The sequence below is a fragment of the Lagopus muta genome, chromosome 1 (genome assembly GCF_023343835.1).
Source record: "Lagopus muta isolate bLagMut1 chromosome 1, bLagMut1 primary, whole genome shotgun sequence".
Taxonomy (NCBI): domain Eukaryota; kingdom Metazoa; phylum Chordata; class Aves; order Galliformes; family Phasianidae; genus Lagopus; species Lagopus muta.
Window position 1 is genome coordinate 103,427,339 of NC_064433.1, and position 24,755 is coordinate 103,452,093.

Here is a 24,755-nt window from a genome sequence, read left to right on the forward strand (position 1 = left end):
TTTTGGAGAAAAGCCAAAAACGTCCTCGGCTACTGGGTTCATTTTGGACTCAAGGACCGTACCCCTCTGCATCTTCAATACAACTTGTATGTGGTAAATAAGGGAAATAAGAACTGTTGACTTCAAATTTGCTTTTCTGAGGCATGCTTCCTTGAACTTCCTCGAAGAACATGAATTTTAATTGACCTTTTTCTTTTTTTTTAATGCAGAACCAGTTTCTGGAATTGTACTATGCAGAATTTTCTGTTTTCAAATAAAGATGACAGCTAATTTAGTCACCTGTTCAGAATAACCCATCATAAGTGGTTAGAGATGTAAGGGCAAAACTACTGATCATGTTCAAAAACATCAAGATTTTTTACCATCTAAAAACTTTTTGAGGCTATTACTCCTCCATCTGCTTTTCTCTCTCCCTCATGTTGCACCTTTTAAAAGCAGTACATGTAAGTCTAAGTTTTATGTATATATATATACATGTACATATATAACCTCACTGCTCTAAGTTACAGTAGCAGTGTGCAATTAGAATAATTACTGACATTCAGTAGTAACATCACCAATCCAAAATTCCCATCCAGTGCTTCAAAATGCACATTCTGAAGTACACATTTTAAAATAATTTTTAAAATCTTAGTAGCTCTGTTCAATGTCACAGTGTTTTTTTTTACCCCAAATATAGGAGATTCAAGCTGAGGAAAATGGACTTTCCCATGCAACTGCCAAAGTAGCTTTCTGTCATTGTTTTGCTTACCTTTTCTGTTCCTTCTTCCTTGAGACTAATGATGTCCAAGTCAAAATCCTTCCGTAAGCCATCGGTTTTGTTGAAGGTTATGCGCCCTGTCAAGCCATCCCATCGTGCCTGTGAAAACACAAAAACACTTTTCCATTTATCAGGAACTACTACTCTAAACTCACATCAAATATTGCATTTCAAATTAGCTATGGCATTCAATCACTTCTAAATGCATTTTTTTAAACTAGACCGTTTTTTTATTTTGATTTAGAATAGCATCTTCCATTTGTTCCTTCATCTAGCTTCTCTTCAATGTTTTATCTTTTACTAGCAGACACAAATGTGTGACAGTCTGCATATGTATCGTACTGCATATAGAAAAGCAGTGAGAAAATAAAGTATGTATCACAAGCACCCAATGACCGGGCAGTTTTGCACTGCATAAAAGAAATCAAAAAGTTCTGTCTGAGCTTCAAGTCTGAATGTCGAAGTAAAGCGGTCTAAAGCCAATAACATCCCTGGAGTGATACTGTTTACTTCAGCCCAGGACCTTGAAAATTTTCCATGAGGAAGGATAATGACTGGCATCTAGTACTGAATGGGATCCCCTGGAGGTCTTTCTTGAGGGAAGGTAGCTAACCATCCCAAATCACCAAAGCTTTCTAAACTCTTCAGTTCTGCTTTTCCTAGTCGCATGTGCTAGGTGCTGCTTCTGCTACTCTGCGCCTGGAAAACTGGATTTTTCCAGGAAGAGATAAATGAAAGAAGGACTTCTGTCATAATAATTTGGTTTCTTGGGCAGGTTACGGGTGAAGAAGACTTGTAAGCAAGTTCCCAAGTCATAAACAAGGCGTGTAATTCCTAATAGTGATTCCTGATTCCTGCCTGTTGTCACAGGTGTTGACGGCATGAGGAGGATGGCTCTAAAAGCAGGAGGAAAATTTTCTTTCAGGAAAAATGCACCCAGTCATAGAGAGCTAATAAACAATTTGTAGTGCAATGTATGCACGAGTATTATGTATTTGAAGTATAGCATAGTAGTTGATGTAGATAGCATTTTGCCTGTTGTATCATAGCTAAGTGAATTCATGCTTTCCTTATTTTAAGCATTAGCTGCAGGAGTAAATTAAAGTAATAGATTTTGTACATCAGGCTATAAAGCCATGATGATTCTCTGCACTGAGTAATGCTTCTTCTTTGCGGCAGGATCAATGTGCAGAACTAACTCAGAATCATAGAATATCCCAATTTGGAAATTCCAGCTCTGGCTCCACACAGCACCACCCAAAAATTAGACCATATGTCTGAAAGCATATGTAGATGCTTCTTGAACTGTGGCACTTGGGGCCATGACCACTGCCCTGGGCAGACTGTTCCATGCCCACCACCCTCTGGTGAAGAACCCCCTCTTAACCCTCACTTTGACCCTCTACTGAACTTGAACAGTTGAAGCTTTCTTTATCATGTAGGCTTTCCAGAATGCTCACTTTTTTTTCAAATGAGATTTATCTGTCTCACATAATCCTTCTCCCAAAGCTAATGCTTAACTACAAAAGAAACAAACTCATGCATTTCAAACTGCAGATGATTTTCATAACCTATTTTTGGGAACTCCCACATTGGATTAAATTCTTCAAAGAAAAGCTTATGATAAATGATGGCAGTTTCTTCATGTGCATCAGCTGTTTAATTCTTAAATTACAAGCTTTTCCTCTGCACATTGATATTCGCTTCATTTAATTTGTTGTAGACAGATGACATAATGAAGGATGCATTAAAAATCATCATATTAAGAAAATGATGTCTCTCCTTCACATTACATCTGATATCCAGCTCTGAGTCTGCAAGGTTTTATCTCAGAGGCTGTGCTATCACCATGTGCCACAGGCAAGTCTAGAATCTAGATTAATCTAGAATTTTCTGTAAATAAATTGGGATTTCTAAGTACGGTTAAGCAATGAAAGAAAAATAAACTACAGTGGCAGTGATCTTTCTACGAGACTTTCCACACTATTGACATGGGAATATGTGAAAACTTTAGCAATAAACATGAAACACTTGAGGTTTTTGTATGCTGTTATAATAGACCTAGGATAGGAAAAAGACAGAGAAATGCATTTTGTTATATATCTCCTTTCTACTCTGCCTTTTTATTACTTTGACATGACCCCCATCTCCTATTCGTAAAGATGGAACATTTTTTTAAATATGATCTTTAGCTATCCATTCCTCCTCAGAGGGCAATTTGTTTCTGTGAAATGTTCACATTTATTGATTACACATCAAGTGCTCTGCTTCTCTGCTAACGTGATATGATCGTCAATAAAGGCGTAAAGGAGAAAATGCATTAGATTTGGAAATAGTATCAGGAACCTAAATCTCAGTTCTGCATGATAAAATGCCAACTCACTTTTGAAAGAGGTGTTCTCCATTAAAAAAAAGAACTCAAAAGATGTTACAAGTTGCACAGGTGTATACTTAAGCTTCAGGGTAGCAGATAAGTGCATATAGTCTTTGTTTTCCTTAAGCGTCTTTTAGACCATTAAATAATGATTTAAATTATAAACAGGAATCAAGGACTCTTTTGCAGAGTTGACCTTCAATTCTGAAGGTGTTCTTCGGACCCTCTTCGTGAGACACAGTCTACATGAATTTTAAATTCTATATGAAATTCTATCTCTTATAATCATATTTATTTTATTTACTCCAAATAAAAGTAAAACATTTGAGTTAGAGTCCAACGAGCATCATTTAATTTCTTACTTTGAGGCAGCTATGTCACATGTGCCTACAGCATGTCCAGACAGATGGGTGACATTCCTTTCCTGATCAGAAACCAAAGATTTCTTCAAAAACCGGAGAGAGGGATGAGCTAAGAATGTGCTGTCAATCCTGGGTCTTCTGCAGTCTATGATAACACTTCCCAGTTTTTAATATGATTTGCATCCTAAGGCACAATTGCTTCTTGCATGCAAAGAAACTGTAATGTATCAATTGCTCAGAAATCACATCCGTATGCCACGTCTAGGTGCCTGTCAGTTAAATCAAGTATACGAATGCCTACTAGTTATCATGTTCAGGCAAACAGAACAGGCGGCATTTGCACAGTTCTCAGATGCAATTAACGACTAGAAATGAAGCAGAACTTTTGGAATGGCCAGAAACTGCATGACTGTTGAACACAGCAGTGAGATTTCATGCTTTTATATGCAAGATTTATAGCTGTTTTAATGTTTCTAGTGCCACTCTGTGTTAAATGTTACAGGATATAATAAAAGTTGAATCGGAACTTAATCAAGTAATTCATCAAAAGAAATTGCCTTTTTTACACTCTGTCCTTGCTTTAATATTGTGGAACTGAGGGCACAATTTGACTTGCCTCTTACAGACAGAATGTATTTTTGATTTTTTTAGCATAACTTTGAGTACAGCCTTCAGTGTAATTAAAAAATGTGATTTTTGTCACTTTGTTTGTAACGTCCTTTGCTCGTCTTTGATCCTGTTTTTGCAAGGTTGCAAGCTGCCTCTGACAACAGAGCTGTGATGAGACACTGCTCTGCTGGTTCAGCAATTTGGTTCACAGCAGTAGGGTGCTGTGCTGTTTAAGTGAGGTTCAAAATAAGATCTCATAGCCTCCAATACTGTATCTTATCAGATAACTATAGTTCCTACTTATAAGATGTAAATATTTGATAACTTCCTACTGTTTATTAAACAAAACAGGAAATTCACCCAATATGTTAGCTAGTCCATAAGCAAACCATACAGAACCTTTAGCTATCCTGACTCTTTCTTACCAAGCAAAGGGAAGACAGTGGATAGAAGAAATTACATCTAAATTTCTTACAGCTAAATCTTCAGACCTCTCCAGAAGCTGTCATGTGCCTGAAAAGGCAGGCTACACAAAGAAACCAAATAACTAAAACTGAAACTTTCTATTTAGAAGATTAAAATTATGGGTAAAATACAAAATGTCATCTGTATTTAAATGTATAAATCACAGTATTGTTTTCTATATAAATATACAGATGGAAAATTATAACAAATGGAGAACTAATGTGACTCAACTCCAGAAGCTTGAGGTCTATTCACACAACCATTATACAGTCTTTATATCAATTTCCACTTCATCATCATGAGTCAATTACTGTATTTCAACAAAGCCTCAATGGCTCAATCACAAAACCATTTCCAAACTTCCTAAGTTAAAACAACAGGTACATTTCAGGTTCTGTTTATTTTGTCTCCAGTAGACCTCACAGATTTTCCGATTTCTGTTACCAGATATAACTAGATCAGTAAATCATAATGCCTAGTGTATATGATGCATGGCTATAATCAATATTCCTTTTTATGATATATCCATAATGGGATATAGACAGTTTTGCCAATGCTGTATTGCAGTACACAAAAATATCAATCTTTCTCAGACAAATTGATTACCTTTTAGTGATCTTGTTTTTTCCTACTCAATAGATGTGCATCCAAGCATTTTAGTTAACTGTTTATCTCTCTGTGACATATTTACTCTTACCAAGGCCAGTGTTGAAGTGATAGATATTGGTCAATTGTATTTCACATGCAATTCAGATTAGAGAATTTCATTTTCTTCAAGGCTGTTTAAAAAGTGTTCAAAATGGCCTGGCAGTACGAAAGTGCACGATCTTACTCTAATTTTTAAAAATATTATGTTTAATCATGTTTCATAATGTGCATACATTTCCTCCCTTCTATTAATATTCCACTTATTCCAATGACCTGTGAAATAAAACAGTTTTTCTGAAGCGGTTCTTTGAACCTTCACTTGTAATTAATCAAGCAACCTCTTTACAGTTTCATACTCAAGTTTTAGACTTTTAATACAATTTAATTTCCAGTTTAATAATTCCCACTGTTCAGAAAATAAGATTCCTACCCATTTTGAAGCCATGTCTGGAATTAAAGTTAGCAGAAAGCATCTCAGGCACATATAGGCACCCTTCATGTACAAACAGAACTGTGATTATAGCTTAACAAATTTTGAAAAGATATAGACAAAAGGAGGAGTTGATAAAATTTCTGAGTGAAAAGCTATCTTAGAGTGGTATTATTATGTTCTGTTGCTCAGATCCAGAGAACTAAGTACAAACTTGGCTTGTACTAGGTATTCTGACACTTTGCATCTACCAGTAACTTGAAAGTATAGTAAGTAGAAGATAACTAATACTTTATCTGAAAACCATGCTCAGATATAAACATGGTGTTAAATTACAGCCTTCTTTTAAAAGCACTACTTTTAATTTCTCAAATACTTTATTATTTCTCAAGTGATTGACTGGAGACATTCTCACAGTAGATGATGACCCTTTCTTTCTTCTTTTTTTTTTCATTTCCTCTGTAATTTGAGCATTTTGACAGCTTATCTGAAGGCATGCAAACAGTAGAATTTCTCCATGTAGTTAATGGGACTTTGCAACTGCAGTTGTTTCACTGGACTCTTCACTATTGGAGAAGCCCAGTAAAAGGAATGGATATTATCCTATCTACTCAGTTTTGTTCACAGGATTACCTTTGGTAAATTGTTTTACTGAGCAACCTATCTAAGCTAGAATGATGAATAATTGAACTGCATTTTTAAATGATGATTGTATTTTCCAAGTTGGTTGGTTTTTTTTTTTGTTTGTTATTTTAATTTTTGGTGTTATTCTGTGTATATTTATTATTAGAACTTACTAGGCAAAATTGAGCATGTATTTCTGATTTATTGAAAATTTTTATCCAACTGCAGTTACAAAGAAAAAGGTATTAACTTACCGCTATCATGTAATTTTTTATAAAAGAGTAACAACTAATTGGCAATCATTTGACCTGGAATTTAGGAAAACAGTATGTTTATTTTCAACTCTCCAAATTATGTTTACTCCTTTACCGTTATTCAGTGGCACAGACATTCTAGCTAGTCATTTTGTATCTCTACATCTTCCAAAATGACTGCATTGGGTGTTTGGACTGAAATTAGGAAATTCATTTAACTTATCTGCTGGTCTACCAAAATAAAGTTCTCAAAAATGAATTAGTCCTGTCTTGAAGAGAGACTTTACATTATAATTTGTGTTAGCCACCACCTTATTAGAACATTTCACCTCAGATAAAGATAATTAGTGTACGGTGAATGAGAGTGAAGCTCTCCCTGTGAGTGGTGCACTGACACAATTTCAGTTACAGCATTCCTCAAATTTTACTGATATAGGGGTGCCATGACCCAAGTGCAAGACCCTCCACTTGGACTTGTTGAACCTTATGAGTTTCTCTTGGGGCCATTGCTTGAGCCTGTCTAGGTCTCTCTGGATGGCATCCAGCCTCTCAGGTGTGTCAACCACACCAAACAGCTTGGTGTCATCCACAGACTTGCAGAGTCTCAATCCCACTCAGTGGGGGAGTGTTGCCATTCTCTGAGAAACGCCACTTGTCTTTGATTTCCATCCAAACACTGAGCTATTGACCACTGCTCTCTGGGTACAATCTCATAACCAGTTTCTCATCCATCAAATAGTCCACCTGTCAGATCCATATCTTTCCAATTTGGAGAGAATGACATTATGGGGGACCATGTCAGAGGCCATACTGAAGTCCAGATAGATGACATCAGTGTCTCTTCACTTGTCTGCTGACAAGGGAACATTATCATTAACATTATTATTACATTATCATAAAAAGCAACAAGGTTGGTAACAAAAGCAACAAGGTTGACGGTTTACAGAATCATTATTGACAATTAATGCACTTATACTGAGATCATGAATTGTGTTACATGATAGTAAAGAATAAGACAGTGAGTGAGCTCCTTTACTCACATAGCTCTAAACTTTTACTTCTTGACTACAAAATCAGGTATCTGAGCAGTTTGTAAAATTTCTCATGTAGCTTCATGCTCTCAATACCATGATTCACTTTTCTGCAGATAACTGCCCAATCAAAATGCTAATGACCAGGGAAATCTTTCTTTAAATTCTCCTTTCATTTCTTTCCTTTTGGAAGAAAAAGTTCCTGCTTTGTTAGAATAGCAGAGACAGTTGATAGATTTAAGAGATAGTGCTATTGCTTCTAGTTGCAGAGGAAATCATAATAAATGTGCTCTGAGCCACACATGAACTTATCAGCTCTTACAATTAATCCTCTTATTAAAGAAGATTCTCAAGGATTAAGGAATACAGTGAATTAGTGTATGACTTTGCCATTATCCTGGTCCAAATCCAGCATAACAGCAGCAATAAAAGTAGTTTCAGCATTCACCACTGCAGGGTGAAATTCATGATGTGCCAGAGTCCTTTTACTCAGAAGAGTAAACGATGTTGAAATGGAAAAGAGGCAGTGTGGGAAGGCTTGTTCTTAGGAAGGATTTTAGTCAGATATTATAAGACTGAGCAGATATCTGTCCAGAAACAAGAGACAAATGGTAGATGAATAGAAACAAGGGATTTCTTAGGAAAACAAGGTTTCTATGAACTGTTCAAGAACAGTTGTTTCCAGGGTGGTGGCTGAGCTTAATGACTTTCAGGTAGTCACGTGAAAGGCTTTTGGTATGATATATTTGAGAAACAAATTGAATACTTGAGGATGATAGAGTAGGTGGATTCGTTTCAGAATCTGAGTTTGAAATGCCTTTGAGTTCCATTAAAGCTTACACTTACCAAATAGCTTTATAACAATACCAGAGGTGAGAGAGTGAGAGAGAAGGATCAGAAGGGAAGGTTAAATCTTGCATTCCTAGGAGGAGCAGTGTTTATTTTACACTGCACAAATGTGATTGCCACTAAAGTGACTGTGTGATTTACTGTTGACTCCAAACATGAAAAACAACTTTGCACTATTGTGATAACAGGGGATAGAACTTCATTGTAACAGATACTGATTGTGCAGGTGAGGCAGTGTGGGGAGATCCTGTTCCACGTAGCTAACAGCCTGAACACATTAACTAGATAAGAGCCATTGTACATCTTTTACAGAAGGGAATCACAGCCTTTCCACCTACAGATATTCTTCACCTAGATTTCAGGCCCTGGCACTTTTGTTTTAGACTGATTTGATAGCTATGTGTGTAGGCAGCGATTAGCCTGATCATGTCAGTGCCTTGAAAACATCCACAAGGCAATGGTCTGCTTTTTTGTCTCTGGTAACTGAGACAAAGTTACTGGAGCTGGCTGAAAATTATTTGCTCATGGTTGCAGAGAATCCATGGCAGAATCAGAAACCAAAGTCAGACCTTTAGTGTTCCCACCCAACATCTTGTGTGGGAAACATCCTCCCTGCCCATGCTGTTGTCTTATTACAGTGATGTTGACTCACTGAACAACAGAGATCCCATTGAGACTTCACATGATGCAAAGCACAGTGTCATTTCCACCCGAGATAACAGAACCCAAGCAATGGAATATATGTGAATGAGTGAGTAGGAGGCTTGTGTCCTTGATGAACACACTGTTTCAATAAGAGTACACTGCTCTGAAATCTAAACCATCTGCATTTAACAGTTATCTTGCAAGGTTTTCTGTGTAAAGGCTGTTCACAGTGAATTGCTCAATGGTGCAACGGCTAGGGCTGTTGGGAGCTTTTCCAGTGCAAATAAGTTTGGGCCATGTGCTAACTCCTAAACGGAAATATCAGTGTGGAAAAAATGATGAGCATTTCTAGTAGGCAAGAACATACAAAATATGTTCAAAAAAATTGATTTTGTGTAGTAAATATAAAAAAAAAATCTTCATCTATTTAGATAAAAACAGTTTATAGTAATTCTTGCCCACTTTTTAAACAAGTCTACTTTCTAGACAATCCTTGAGAAAGTAAAAATTGAGTAGAAGAGAATATACGTCATGTTTCTGCCAGATTTCTTGTTTTAATTCTAAGCACTATAGTATCAGAGACTTGCTGACAATTTCTGTCTATTCTAGTCTTACTATGCAAGTTCCAGAACTATTATTTTGATATTTATATGTGCATAGATAATTGCATGAATTTTAAAATTTTATTTCAGAATATAAGTGTCTGTTGGCATTAGCCTCAGCTATACATTATCTTCATGGAAGAAGGTACTACCAAAAGAAGATTGCGTGCCGTTTTTGATCCAGAACATAGATGTATTGCTCTTACTGCTGGTGTCTACTAACCAGCCATGCTGACATATTTTGTCATCAATGAACAGAAACTGAAACGTATACATACTTCAGATTTTTTGTTTAAATCTTTGAGATTTCTGAGTGTGATTCTCTTTGAGGAGAATAAAGTTAGTGAAGATAAAGTCTGCATCCATATTTTCTGAAACTCTTCTCTACTCTGTTGTTCTTATAGTTACTTCTGAGATCAAGTGAGGGGAGTTATCTCACACTGGTTTACAAGATAACTGAATAAAAATCAATAGACAAATGTTATTCTGGAACTTAACCCATGATTTAAAGGGGACATGATTAGGGAATCTGATCATCTAATTGTGAAAAATTGTTTTATGTTTGTGCACATTTGCCTTTCAGGAAGGGTGGAATCAGTCCTTCTCTCTTATTCCCTCTCTGAAGAGAGAGAATGACCTAACTTTTCTTTCTGGAAGTGGGCAAGATCTGCTCTCTGTTAATGCTTCTGCAAGGGCTAAAATATTACAATATCATTTAGATATCAATGACATTAGGTCACTGAGAAAGACAAGTTTCTGACAAGGACTTACTTTTCATTAAAAAGATCTTTATGATCTACTGTAGAAAAATCTTGATCCCAGACAGTGTATTTTATGTATAAAACCCTCCTTTATGAGAACTAGTTGATAACCTCTCTGACCTCAAAGCTGTCCTCAGGTTGAAGGAACTTTAGGCAGGATTGCTTTTCCATGCAGGTTGGTAAATGGTTCCTATAATCAGCATTAGCTCATGAGATCTTCAGAGAATAGAAGATTACTCTTTCTGTCACTGTAATTGATTATTTTCTAGCTTCAGACATTATTTTTCTTTTGCTTTTCTCACATAGGCCTACTAGTAGTGCAGTAAGTCTTGGCCATTAGGAAAAACAGGCAGTTATTCTGATACTGCTTTTACCTGGTACTCTTGAAGTCATTAAGCCAATGGAGGAATATTCACACATTACAATACAATACAGTTTGGTTTCATATACTCTGAAAATTCAGAAACTAACTCCAATGAGCTTGCATTCAAAACAGCATAAACCAGATGATGTTTTATCACAGAATATCCACTTTCCCATTGCTTTCTGGAAGAAATCTCTCCTTTTTAAGGACCAGGCATAGCATTTGACTTTGACATCCCAACAGGATAGTGACAAGCTTAAAAAATTTAATTTGCCCTCTGAAGAGTGAAGAGGCTTTCCACCTTATCCTCTGCTTACGTCCAGAATGGTTCTGAGGTCTTTTCAGTTAGCAATAATCTGGTATTTTATAAATGGGCTCATAAGAAATGCAGTCATCTCACTTATTTTATCACCACTAAGATATAATGCAAAGAAACCAAAATACACCAGGAAGTTATTGAAGATCTTGCCAAGCTCTAACACCTGCAGTACTCATTGCATGCAGCCTCTTTGTCTGAATGTTCTTCTCTGAGACCAGCATGTCTTCAGAGCAGCCTGTAAAATGGCTTCTCACATTGCCAGTACCATATTACAATCTAGTATAATTAAACTGTATTTATGTGGGCACAAACCATTCTTTCTGCTTGCTTGACTTTTTCTCTGCATGCCTTTCCATGCATCCATTTGATTCATAATTTATACAGTTCATCCCTCCTTGCTGAGCAAATCAGATCCTAACGTGAGTGACATCTAATCATATTTGCTATTTAGTTTCCAATGCCTGTTATAGCCTTCAAGGGAAATATAATACTGTCTTATTAAACCTTATCATGCAATTTTAATAACCACTTTTTTTTTTTTTTTTTTCTAGAACAGAAACAGGAAGATAAGACCTTTGCTGTGTTTAAATCAGTGTTTTAGTGACCACAAAAGACACTATCTGCTCAACAATCACTAATTAGCTCACATATCTCACTCCATACAAGAGAAGCCAGCTGTACATGATAAATGGGAACTGTATAACTGCTTAACAATAAACTCTGAATAGAATCTGCAGAGATACATCTAGAATTTCTGGCAATTCAGGACCCTTAAGCTATGAGATCAGCATCACCCAAAATAGGTGGTATAGAATTATGCAAGCGCCTTCACTGATTACAAAGTCATTTGCTAACTTTCAGTATCATTGTAATTCTTTTAAAAATGTAACAGAAATTATATGTCATAGAAACATCAAGATTGGAAAAGACCCGTAAGATTACCCAGTCCAAACATGAATCAATCACCACAGCGCTCACTAACCATGTCCCTCAACGAGTAGCACTGCTACCTCATTATGCTTGAAATCAAGAAGTACAAGATTAAAAGGTTCCCATTCAGATTAAATCAGGATGGGGGGGAAGTTCATCCTCTGAGGTCATTTTCTTGTCTTCTACTGATTCTGCTTACAGCCCCACCACTTCCTCCCCAAAGCAGGAGCTGGATGTCATATAGGTGAGATCAGCGACAGTAGAAAGAGCCAGTGCTGTCTTCTGTGAGCCTTCCCACAACTGAGTCCCTGCTGGGAAATATTTCAAAGCTTCCTTGATTCTAAAAGTCAAGTGCTCTTCAGTACTAGGGTGACTCTTGTCTTTTCCTTATATTTTGAAGAAGTTTGTAGGGAAACCTTAAAATCCATAGAACTCTGTGTGGAGAGTACTGTATTAATAAGTATCACTTATGTGTGTTGGTGAATCACCATGTTGTAGACTGACTATGGCAACTCTAAGAAATTTGGAGGAGGTGTTTTGGAGGAGGTGACAATAGTTCTTGTACATGTCCTGAAGCCACCACATCTTCCCTTTCAGCTTGTTCCTAAGATATTCCTGGATTCAGCTGTATGTCCTGATGTGCTGCCACTACTTACCTTGTACCTCAATATACAGGTACTGTTCCACCTTCTCAAGAACTAATGAGTTTGGCTATAAAAGAATTTCATTATCATGACCCAAAACTGGGGGAAATGGTGAAATATACTTAGGAAGCTACACATAATTTATAATTTTCACTTTCATGCTCTGACTTAAAGGAGAAGCTTCCTTTTGAGATTCATAATACAAACTGTTTTATTGGAAATGTGAGGACATTTCAGCTGAAACGTGTATTTTTAGAATATTTATGGATCAAGATATCCCAGTGATGAAATCTTATGAGATAGTGCATAACCTCATGAAGCAATTTGCTTCTTTAGAAGTAATGATTGAAGTATTCTCTGAATGTTGTATTATTCAGTGATTCATCAAACAGTCTGTAAAACAATCAATTTAAAGTGGTGAACTGACTCTTCCATTTTCTGGAATGCTTGCTCACTTAAGAAGTTATAAACATCCATAATTACCCAAGCAAAACCCATGGGAAGTCTTGTGCCTTAGCTTGAGATTTTATCGCACTTAGGGCTTAGCAGTTAATGTTTCTCAAAGACCAGATAAAGTTGCAACTAAAACACAGCCTTGTGTCTGTAAATCAATGTTTCTCCTCTGGGAAAGTGAGGAAAAACTGGGTGCCAGAAATATAGCATATGACAAAGAGCAGGGAGCAATAACACAAGCCAGAACAGTAATGAACAGAGGAAGGACTATGCTGGCCATAAGCAGATGGTCTACACTTACCTCTTTTATCAGATTCATAAATCTGGGTCCAAAACGCCACGGCTTGTGTCTATGACACTGCAGGGAGCTGACAGTCATTTGAGAGGCACGCTGGGAGGCCACTGCTACCATGTAAACTGCGTCGTACATCAGAGCTGCCTCAGTCTACATGAAAAAAATAATAACACAGAAAGGCTTTTTTTAAATATGCCTCCTTTTACCTGGCTTCAATACTGAGAAGCAATACTCTGGGTTGGTGATAAGTAAGAATTCACTGCTTCCTTCATTGGCTCTCCTTGGAAATCTGTTGCTAATGCTGATGGGTTTGTTTTCTTTTGTTTTCAGTGTAAATTACTTTCATACAATTTTCAGGTGCCAGGAAATGGGGAAGAAAATGGGAAGAAAATGCAGGAAGGAGTTTGTTTGCAACAGCATGGTGAGGAGTGTTAATGAGCAACACAGGTCCTGTCTTTCCAGGGAAATCAGTCCCACTGAGCACCAGAGAAGTATCTTAAAGATATTTGCTGCTTCTAAGTATCTGACTGCCTTCAGATATCTTGGCTGTTGACATTAATGGGTATAATGGCTCCACTGAACTCCAGCTATAGCAATTCCCTTGCCATACCTCCCATGCCACCTTAGAGGAAGGTGACTTGTCTTTTTGAGGTACCTTAGTGACAAAGGTGAATTTCTACATCTAAACTCTATTGTCTAAGACAGTCAATACCTCTGTGATGCTGAAATTAAAATTGCTGGATGCTTGTTGTGCATCAGTATTTCTTCTGAGAATTGACTTACTGGTTAAAAATCATACCCAGTAAGCCCCAGACTGATATTGCACAGTCTATAAACCTTTATCAGTGAATTTTTTTAAGAAAAATCTTACCTTCTCCCACATTGTACTTTGTTGATTTGGTGCTTGAGATAGGACTGTCTGTGTTTCCCATAACGCATAGGGTTGTGGTAAAAATGAAGTGCTTATATTTCTTCAAAAGCTACTGAATAATTAAGTAGGGGCCTTTAAAAAGGCAGTAACTGTAGATGAGAAAAGCTGGACATGCCTATATGAACTGCGAAGTTACAGCATTTTTTATTCCTTTCCTGTGTTACTCCCTTGGGAAATTAATAGATTTGATTCTTTGTTTCATTTACCTAAGTACATTACAACAGCATCACTCTTACCAGCATTTGATTTCCAGCAAAAACCTCCATTGTGATCTGAATTTATCAATTAATCTTAATGTACTGCAGATCAGGAACTGCTCTTGACACACTAGTCAGGATCTGCACAAAACCATGCTCTCACAACTCAAGCAAATTAAAAATGTTATAAGTGGAGAGGCAAGCAGGAAGAGACAACAACATCTGCTCTCAGTGTCTAGAGTCTTAAAGAAAATACTTGTTCCAAACAGACCCACTGACTAAAGGCCTGATCCCAAACCCCTCTAACTCAGTGGAAAGATTCATATTAATCTCAAGTCAATGGGCTTGAGTACAGGTCTTTTTATTAGACAAGAGACATGTACATTCAGGATTGAATTTTTCACTGGTGCTGATGTACCAGTTGGTCTATGTCCAAGGCTTAGAGGATCTAGAAGTACTTAGTGAAAATGTTTCAGTGCACACCTTGCTTTGCATTCCTAGTTGGGACCACCAAGCCTGTTACTTAACATGATGCCTCCCTCATGGTTAGTATGTTGGGCAGTAATGCCCAACCTGGCAGTTTGGATCTTGTGTTTGTGCAACTTACTACTCATCCATCCCACCTTGCAGTAACTGGGAGGTTACACTGCTTCTTCTTGTCATTTGTTTCTCCTTGTCCTTCTTTTATGTTCTAGTGCTTGGGGTAACATTGAGAAACAAAGAGTCACCTCATTTTCTGAAGAAAAGTGCCTAAATGTTGATATCTATTCTTATGCACAGGAAGAAGAGGTCCAAGACCTAGTCTTGGAATTTGTCTTTCTGATTTTGATTCTGTTTAAATTACTGCAAAGAAACTCAAAGATCTACTTAGAACAAATACATCTCTGTGTGCCATTTGGGCATAAAAAGTGAGCTCAAAACTGCCTTGGTTATGCTCTGCTCATCTCCCACAATCTGTGATCATGGCAGAAATTATAGCATGAAAGGAAAAATCCTGAATTAACAATAGGATATATAATCCTCACCTCCTTGTAATGTGCAGCTTGTCATAGCCTTATTGTCTAACGAAACATAGCAGTACTGCAGCTCTCTATCAAACTGAATAAGCAAAACTTATTATGAATACTTAAGCACTCACAGCTTACTATGAATACTTAAACACTCACAGATAACTAAGAAGATGCTTTTCCTGGTGTTCATGCTGTCCCAGAGTATGAAGGACACTAAGATGTTAGAGAGATGCAAAGGAGGGGATGAGAGATTAGTAAGAACTTAGGTTTTCCTAAAATCCTAGTTTCTCTCCTGCTTCTGGGAACACAGTTATACTGCTGAAACAAGATATATATATATATATATATATATATGTATATATAAATGCTAGTGGTAGCACACATAATGAATTTTTCTTCAGGGGTTAGAATGCTTCAGAATTTTCCCTGCAATCATCTGCAATAAAACCTACTTTGTATCACCTCTACTACCTCTATCCAAGACAAGACATATTATCTTACCGCAAAAAAATGGCAGCCCTCTACCCTGCAAAACTGAATGGAGTCATATGGTCTGTGTGATTGCTCCTATTCTTTCCTTTCATTCTTAAGGAAGTGGTAGGGAAAAAAAATCCTAATTTCCTGACTTGATGATACCTTTCATTTATCTTTAAATTATATCTTAAAAGCCAGAGTTGCTGTAGATAACAGAAATGAAGGGAAAGGGTTCTTTTCCAATTTAGAAGTGCTATTACCTGTCCACATGTACAATATCTTTCCTGCAGGTCATAAATCCTATATCTGCTCTGAAAGTTTTTATTTCCTGTTGCGTTTTTCACTCCATCCAGAACATTAATGGAGAAGTGAGACAGTAGTATATACATTTGTAACAAAAAAATGGATGGTGTAGGCTGGATGGTAGCACGACAGAGAGCCGTTACTCTTCTCCAGAGCATGCTATAGATGCCTTTGCATCATTGCAGTTGCTCACTTACTGTCATCATGCCATCAAGGAGGCCAGTCTCTGGTTTTGGTGGTGCCTGCAGACGCTCCATTGACCATTTCTCAATGACTGATGAGACCTGAGGATTCTCGATGTTGAGTAGGCGAAAGCCTGTCATATTGACTCCGCTGTATCTGTAAGGTTCCAGGTCCAATGCAAATAGATCCTAAATCAACATTAAGAAAACAATCAAAATCAGATGTAACGTTTTTAAAGAAAATATTCAAAAAATACAATTAGACAAGAATTGTATTTGATTTTTAATCCAAAGCTCTTGTTATGCTTTTTTTTTAACCCCTGAGAACTCTGCTTGCCCTCAAAACTTATCCATAACCATTTCAGTTGTAAATCTGAATAAAGAAAGGTTGTGTGAAGTTTATGACAAACTACATAGCTGCTTTGTTGGAATATGTAAATCAGGTCCCCACAACAATGTTATTTTGCAACCAAACCACAACAGTATCTAATTTTAGCCCTCTAACAGTGCTACAGTGCTGACAAGCCAACATGAAGAATTAGTTGGTCAAAGCTGAGCTTATTTCTGAACTCTGGGAAGGAAAACTCCAAGAGATATCGAGAGCAATACACTTTTTCTGCTTATGAACCCCATTTTTCCTCTGTCTTACCTGCTTCAGTGACTTGCTGCCAGCGTGCCTAATGGCCACACTGGGCCAATGCACAGTAACTACATGCACTGTAGTGCTCATTGATTACAGGGCAGGGAAATAATAGACATTCAAAATGGCATAACTGCGTGGCAAATACCACAGCTAGATTTATCAAGCAGTGGTGAGATGATAACTGCTTTTCAAAGCCTGAAGGGCTGTTTTTGTTTTGTTTTGTTTTTTTTCCCCAAAAAAGTCCTTTTTGCTGATCCTGGAAAGCTGGTAAAATGACAAATATGTGGATTTTAATGCAACAGTAGCGGTGAAAATATCAACATTTATACCACAACACCAACAATGTTTTCTGTTTGTTTGTTTTTAATGTACTTAATGCTTTGTACTATCCCATGCATATTGTTTTACTTGGTTACTATTTTATGATAGATTCACAGCTATTGTATAAAACAGTATGATCTACGGTAAACTCTATATTTTCATATTTTCCTAGGTGTTAAAATGGGCTCAAGGAGAACTATTTCAGGCTACTGGAATTTTCAATTCCACACAGCTAGAGTCTTTTCTGACTAATGAATTGACTCTTGGATTCAGAATGAATTTTCACTTCCACGTGAAATGTTATATGGAAAGGAAATTAAAAATATGCTGATGCACAGAACTGACACAATCCAACTTTCTAGGACTGTTCTAGCAATACAGGCACTTGTCTGTCTTCCTACAATGCAACTCTACAATGCAAATAGATCTTCAGCATTGACTCAGTTGTATGTGGTATGCATATTAAAATATAGGAATGTATCTTGAAATAAGTAATTAACATTTGGACTATAAAAGAAAATGTAGCATTTTTCTTTTATTATCAAAGAACCCAAGAGAAATTTAGAAAAATGTGATTTTCTTTTTTGTGATACTTTTGTGATAATGAGATAATTAATAGGAATTGAACAATAATTCCTTGTCTGACACTTGCTAAAACAAAACACACACCTCTGAATTATTCTTTTTTTCATAACACTGTACCCAAAAAAAAACCAGCTTGGAGCAACAGGGTCAGTGCAGTTGAGCTTGGTGGTCTTCAACTAGCTAAAAATTAGGTGCTGCTGAAGAATAAGCTCACACAGTATGCTGGATGAGGGCTGTACCCCACTGCCTGCAGAATGCTTGGTTTCAGCTTTGCTGCAAAGCCATCCATTGTCTATTTCATACTTTATTCAAAGCCATTCATTCATTATTTTCTACTCTGTTCCTTCTGTACCAACGACTGCACCTTATATGTGATATTGAAGTTAATTTCCATTATATTACGGTGTTGGTTAGCCTGACTGATCCTGCAAAACTTGTGAGTCTTGATACAGTAAAGACTGTTAGTACTCATTCTCCAGGAAATTCCTTGAGTTAACTGCAGCACAAATCACAGAGAGGAATGGAAACTTTCTAGCTGACTTTTTTTGCAATGGAAAAAAAGTCATGCCCAGATCTTCAGTGTTTCTTACCAGTGTTGTAAAAAAGTAGTGATAGTATTCAGTCATCATTCCCATGGAGAGAATCTGTGGAAAGAGATTAAAAGTAGAGTATATTTTACACTGGACACTTTCAGTATACTAAAAAGCATGGTACCCATGCATCTGGAACAATACCAGGTGAAATTCTTTAGTTTGCAGTTTAGAAATGCTAATAGGAATTTTATTTACAGACAGTGTATAGCAGTGGGGCCAGATGCAAACCTCTAGAGGGATGTGGTTTTCCTTCAGCCCCTGTCCAAAAACTGCTGAAAATGCTTACATGAGGCCACCCCCACAGTGCGTTATGGGATGCTCTGCAGTTCCAGTCTGGCATCACCTACGCTTATTGCCACATCCATGCACACTGCTACTGTGATGCAAACATATTGCCCTCTTTGAGACTTTGTGAAGTGGAGGAAAAGCTGTGAGGTAGAAAAGGAGTGGAAAATTCATCATCGCGACAGAAATACAGGGAAAGGTTGAATGTTATTCAGTCTGGATCGCAGTAAAGTAAGCGTATGCTATTAATAGTATTTTAGAATGCTTTGGCAGTGTCTGGATAGTTACTTGAAAGACAGGGGAAAATGATCTGATCTGGCTTGCCAAAATTCTTTCATAGTAGAAGCCTGTTTGATTGTGTGTGGAAATACCTCATATAAAGAAAGGGAAGAACCTAAACTTTCTAAGCTGCAGAAGATAATAAAAACAGCTCAGTGTTAATCACAAACAACCAATCCATTTCCAGACACTAAAAATCAAGCCAGAAGGCAAGTATTTTACTGAAACACTCCATTGAATTTACATGTCAAAATTGCCTTTTTTATTTCTTATTTTATTAAGCCTCTTGTATGGCTTTTCTTAGAGTTGTTTTATTACCTGGAAAAGTCAGCAGACTAGCAACCCTGGAGACAGATGTTCCTTCCCTTTTTATGCACATAAAATTATATATGGTGATATCACTGAATACCTCTGCATGCTGTGTTTCCCAGCTGATTTGTAGAATCAGTGAATGGCTTAGGTTGAAAGGGTCCTCAAAGAATACTGAGCTCCAGCCCCTTGCTGTTGGCAGAGACATGGCTGGACTGAATTCTGCTCCCTGAACCAGCTCTGCTTCTGTAACTGTGGTTTCTGCTACTGAAGGAGGTGCCAGGCAGGACTTCTGTGATATGGGTTTCTTTTTAATTGAAAGTGTACTGAAATAATCCAAGGTTTTTATATGAGACATAGAGCAACTTCTAGGTAATAATGGTTCTAATGCGGCTTGAACACAGGTATTCCTCTGGATGTCTAGATTTACTTGGTCCTGACTCTCACAGTTGGTTTATGGTGCTACATAATTATGACAGTAAGATTATACCAACAAAAGCAGAGGACGTTTACAAATACCCAGATTTAAATTGTCTGTTCATTAAAGTTTTAATTCTTAGCTTGATATATAAAGTCTGATATTGCATTTCTGTAATAAGAAGGTATACACTCCAATCTTCCCATATAGAAATAGTAAGATGATAGAGGATCAGGACAACGCTAAGCTATCACATCTTTAAACACAACTTCCACTAGAAAAATATATTAGCTTGAACGATTACCAAGTGTATAGCCAGGTGTTTGGGAAGAATTATTTAGTTCGTGCAGCTGCAGATACACAGCTCCTGGGTATACAGTTAGTTAATCCAGGGTAGCCCAATTATTATATTTTCCTCACACATCCACAGGCCCGAGAGACAGGTTTGTTTGCCTCCTCAACACATTTTAGATTAATTTTTTTTTTTTTTTTTTTTTTTTTATATTGATTCCCAAATAAAGCACTATAAACTGAGGTGGCAGAGAGCGCACATGGCTGTGAATAATAATGATTTCAAAAGTCACATTACAGAACTACATCTGACAACAAAGCAGAACCCCTGACAAACAAGGACAATTACATGTAAAAAATGGGATTCGATCAACAGTGTTACCTGTCGTGCATGAGACACAGGTTCACAATGGAGGTGTTCAAGAGCCATGTGGATGTGACACCGAGAGACATGGTTAGGGAGTGTGGTTGGGATGGGTGACAATTGGACTAGGTGATCTTAGTAGTTGTTTCCAACTTTAATGATTCTATAATGGCCAGCAGTGGAAGAGTGCCCTGGATTTGGCAATGGCCTGGCTTCAAGGGTGCCATGAGAGAGGCTTCCTGAAGTTCTTCCAAGGAAAGCTCAGTTGATGTGGCACTTTTATAATTTCTCTATTAGCAATGACTCAATTAAGATGTGAAGCTACAGATAGCTGGAAGAGAGCTTGTAAGTGGCACACACACAGTAATAACTTTTTCTTTTTAAGGAATAACTGTTGATGCTTGATCTGTCTCAGGTTGGGCCCTGATCTGTTGCTGAGCTCTCTTACTTAGCACTGATCACAAGAACAGACTGCACTGGTTGTCCCTCCCCACCCCCCGACACTCATTAGCAATGATAATTAATTAACAGGTACATAGCCCTTAGACTTTGTTGTGATTTGTGAATTAGATTTGTAGATTGACCTAAATAAGGTGCTTTTTATTCACGGTTATGAGAGACTTTGCAATAATAACTTATTTATTTCTCTTTTAGGGTAACATAATGGCTAAGTATAATTCCCAGTGAATGGACAGATTTGATGACCATACTGAGAGTTCACTCTGATGGATGGTATTAGGAAAACAGGAAATGAAGGCAAGTATAAGAAACAGCAGGAGGGATGTTAGGTACCATGCTGAGGACCCCAAAGCATCACCTTAATGATTTGAAAGCACCTATTAGAGTAATTAGAAGAGTTGCACTTGCGTGCTCTCAGCAGCAAGGGCTCATTTTCTGCTGTCTGTCTACAACACAGCAGCAGCAGATATGGGGACAGCAGTTTCCAGGAACTACCTGAGGCAGACAGTAAGAAAAGTATGATGGGAGCAAAGATCCCTTTCAGGCTGACACATCTCCGAAGAACCTGGCAAAGCAGCTGCACAGGCTCTTCCCACTGAGCCTCCCCAGTACAGAAAATGAGCAGAACAGCCCAGAAGAGGGACAGGAAATCAGTAAGTTTTGTTTATACATATATAGCTGCCCATAAGAAATTAGAACGAGATTTGATTGCATTCTCCTATTTAAATAATTTGCATGCAATTACATAAATAATTATGCATATATTTAAATAGTCTTATTTAAATAATAGCAGCTTTTACTTACTGTGGAATTCAGATGAATGTAAACTAGCAAAACCATGATAAAATGCTCTGTATTCTTCTTGCAGGTCTCCTTCCCACAGAACTCTATATAAAATCTGTTCTTCAGCCAACCCCAGATATAGGTTATGGTGGGAAATATAATAAACTCCCATCTCCAGTTATCCATTTCAAATCAAAGTTTTGCGCTTGTGTTTAGTAAACCTGTACTTTTAGCTGTGGTTTATGAAATGCAATGTGAATTTGAACTAGTATCAATGGTCAAAGTATATAAGTGGACAGAGACTGGATCAAAAATATTGTCTGTGGTTTGGACGGGACCAGGCTATGTTTGAGCATTGCCCAAAGATAGAACAAAGGGCAATGGGTGCAAAGTGGAACACAAAAAGTTCCATCTGAACATGGGGAAAAAATTATTTTTGTGAGAGTGAGAGAGCACTGGAACAGGCTGCCCATAGGAGTGGTGGATATCTCCTTCTGGAGATATTCAAGACCCACCTGCATGCTTTCCTGTATAAGCTGCTGTAGGGAATCTGCTTTAGCAGGGCATTGATGTTAGACTTGATAGTCTACAGAGTCCCATTCCAACTCCTACAATTCTATGATTCCATGATCTCTTATGTATGTAAATCGATTTGGATTCCTTGTTCTTGGCTTGCATTGTATCTCAGCTCTAACTTGATTATTCATCTTGTTAAAAAAAAGCCAGCATAATTATTTCCTCATTTAGAGCTGGTCTTAGTCTTGGAGGCAGGCTGGAATCAGACTGATGGTGAAGTGTATTAGTAGGAACTGCATCAAATACTTTACTCATTTTCACTTTGCATTTTTCTCACTCATGCTGTTATTCAATTTCATGAATATGAAATGAATGTGTTTCATTATCCAATTAATTAGCACCACCACTGTTTCTAGGATCAGTAATATATGCCATAATGAATAAAAGAGCCTGTGCCTCATGGCTTCCTAATTGCTCAGCATAAAAGGCTTATATTGTCCTTGCAGTGCTTCCCTGGACTTAGTGTGGGTAGCTTTAAACTGGACTTGACAACTCACTGAAAACCTTCCGTGTAACCTGTGTTCCACTCAGTCACAGCAGTGGTCCAGCTCAAAATGGTATAAACTTTCTTAAACATAAGCATGAGCCCCATCAGGATTTCTCAGGAAAGCACAGCTGTTGTGCAAGAGAGAGGAGAACCAGTGAGAGGAGATTGCTTCTCACCCTGTGGCATAGGGGCATCTGGGAGGATTTGCTGCAGGTGTTCCTCTAGCAGCAGTGAGAACACAGCTTATGTTGCCTTTCTGCAGGAGATTGCCATTTCCACCCTTCCTGCCTGCCTACTGGAAGGATCACATTCAAGAACTGGAGTTTTATGTTCTCTATATTATCAAATTTATCACTATACTTAGAATGCATTCTACAGAGACATTTTTTATACTCCTGTATGAACCAAATTAGTTATTTTGCTCTTTGTCACATGGTGAAAACATACATGGAAGTCTTTATAAAATGATTTATGAGTGTCCTAAGCCTGATCAAATATGCTTTACATTTCATGAAATTATTTTTAACTGTGGAGGAAGAAGTAGATAATTTTAGGCTAGTAGCAATGTAATTTAAGAGAGATGAGTTTGCCTAGCAGGAATATCTATGCCAAGCATTGATGTATTAGAAGACTAAATTGAAGGTTAACACTAACAACTTAACCTCTTGAACTGAGTTCCTCATATAAAAAGGCAAAATCAAAAAAAATATAGTAAATGCAGTAGTAAGTAGTAAGCACATTTTGGAAGATATGCACATAAAGCAGATTACTATTTGTAAAAGCTTGATTTAACTGACTTGTGCAGTTACTTCCTAGTCTAGACAGGAACTAAATCTCTGTCCATGAAATATTTCAGCTAAGTGTTGCAAACACCATGTTTCTTCCTAAGAAAGTGATTCTAAATTCCTCTTGTAAAGAACTCAATTCTGTTGATTTCAGACATTTTTGAAGGGTGCCCTATTACCTCACTCTCTCTCAGGTACGTCTTTGGGGGCTTGGAAAGGCAAGACATGCTAGGCATCACTGGAACAGGGTCAGGGTAAGGCAGGCACTGCTGAAGTTTACCAAGTTGGTTCCTACAGATCCTATGCTGGGACTTTGGAGAACACAGTTTTGCCCTTAGAAACCTCAACTGCACTTAGCTCTTGTTTTCAGCACCTGATTGGAACTAGATGATCTTTAAGGTTTCTGCAAACCCAAGCCATCCTATGATTCCATACTAGGTTTTGCTGCTTGTCAGAGAATTTGTTTAGTCTTCGTGAATTTCAAAGCTCCATCAGAAAACTTTTCAAGTAAGTCATAAGAGTCCAGATCAGCTGCAACTTCTTGCATCATCTCATTTGAAAATTGCAGGTGTAATGTCTGAGCTCAAGTAATTTCAGATACCCTATTTCAAATAGTGGCCTGTGGGTCATTTTGGTCAGCTGGTTTGGATAGTCATCTGACTGCATGGTACCAGCAAACAGAGCCATGAAACTCCTTTAGGCATCATGCACCAGTCACGTGGTTACCATTGCTTATGAGGGAATACGGAGAGAAAAATCACAGCAACTACTGGAAAAAGCAACAATTAATAATCACAATTTCTGCTTACTCCTTCCAGATGCCAATGATGGAAGAACCAGATCTCATTAAGCTGGCTGGGGATTGTGAAAGTCTGGGCTCTCTCTAACACGTCAGAGAGAAGTGAAAAAGCAGGAGCTGAGGGAATAGATTATTCAGAGGCATGTAGGCTTTGTATTTTGTTTAAATTAGGTTATTGATTTTCCTATTATTTTGCACAGCGAAGAAGTGTGGTTCAATGGCATTTTATTTGAAGCTGTAAATGAGCAAAAGATTGTCCCAT

The 24,755-nt window shown here is 37.5% G+C and overlaps 2 protein-coding genes across 6 annotated transcripts in view; both read right to left on the minus strand.

The window, feature by feature from the left end:
• The window catches only part of LOC125688291 (claudin-8-like), a 338,757-nt gene that overhangs the window by 130,102 nt on the left and 183,900 nt on the right, over positions 1 to 24,755 (minus strand). The gene's annotated exons all lie outside the window — the stretch shown is intronic.
• The window catches only part of GRIK1 (glutamate ionotropic receptor kainate type subunit 1), a 160,465-nt gene that overhangs the window by 38,794 nt on the left and 96,916 nt on the right, over positions 1 to 24,755 (minus strand). For all 5 annotated transcript variants that reach the window (XM_048934133.1, XM_048934135.1, XM_048934134.1 and 2 more), the window contains exons 5-8: positions 18,656 to 18,709; positions 16,532 to 16,705; positions 13,426 to 13,569; positions 752 to 859 (exon numbers count right to left, since the gene is read on the minus strand). In XM_048934133.1, coding sequence (XP_048790090.1) covers positions 752 to 859; positions 13,426 to 13,569; positions 16,532 to 16,705; positions 18,656 to 18,709 — 480 coding nt within the window. The remainder of the gene's footprint in view (positions 1 to 751; positions 860 to 13,425; positions 13,570 to 16,531; positions 16,706 to 18,655; positions 18,710 to 24,755) is intronic.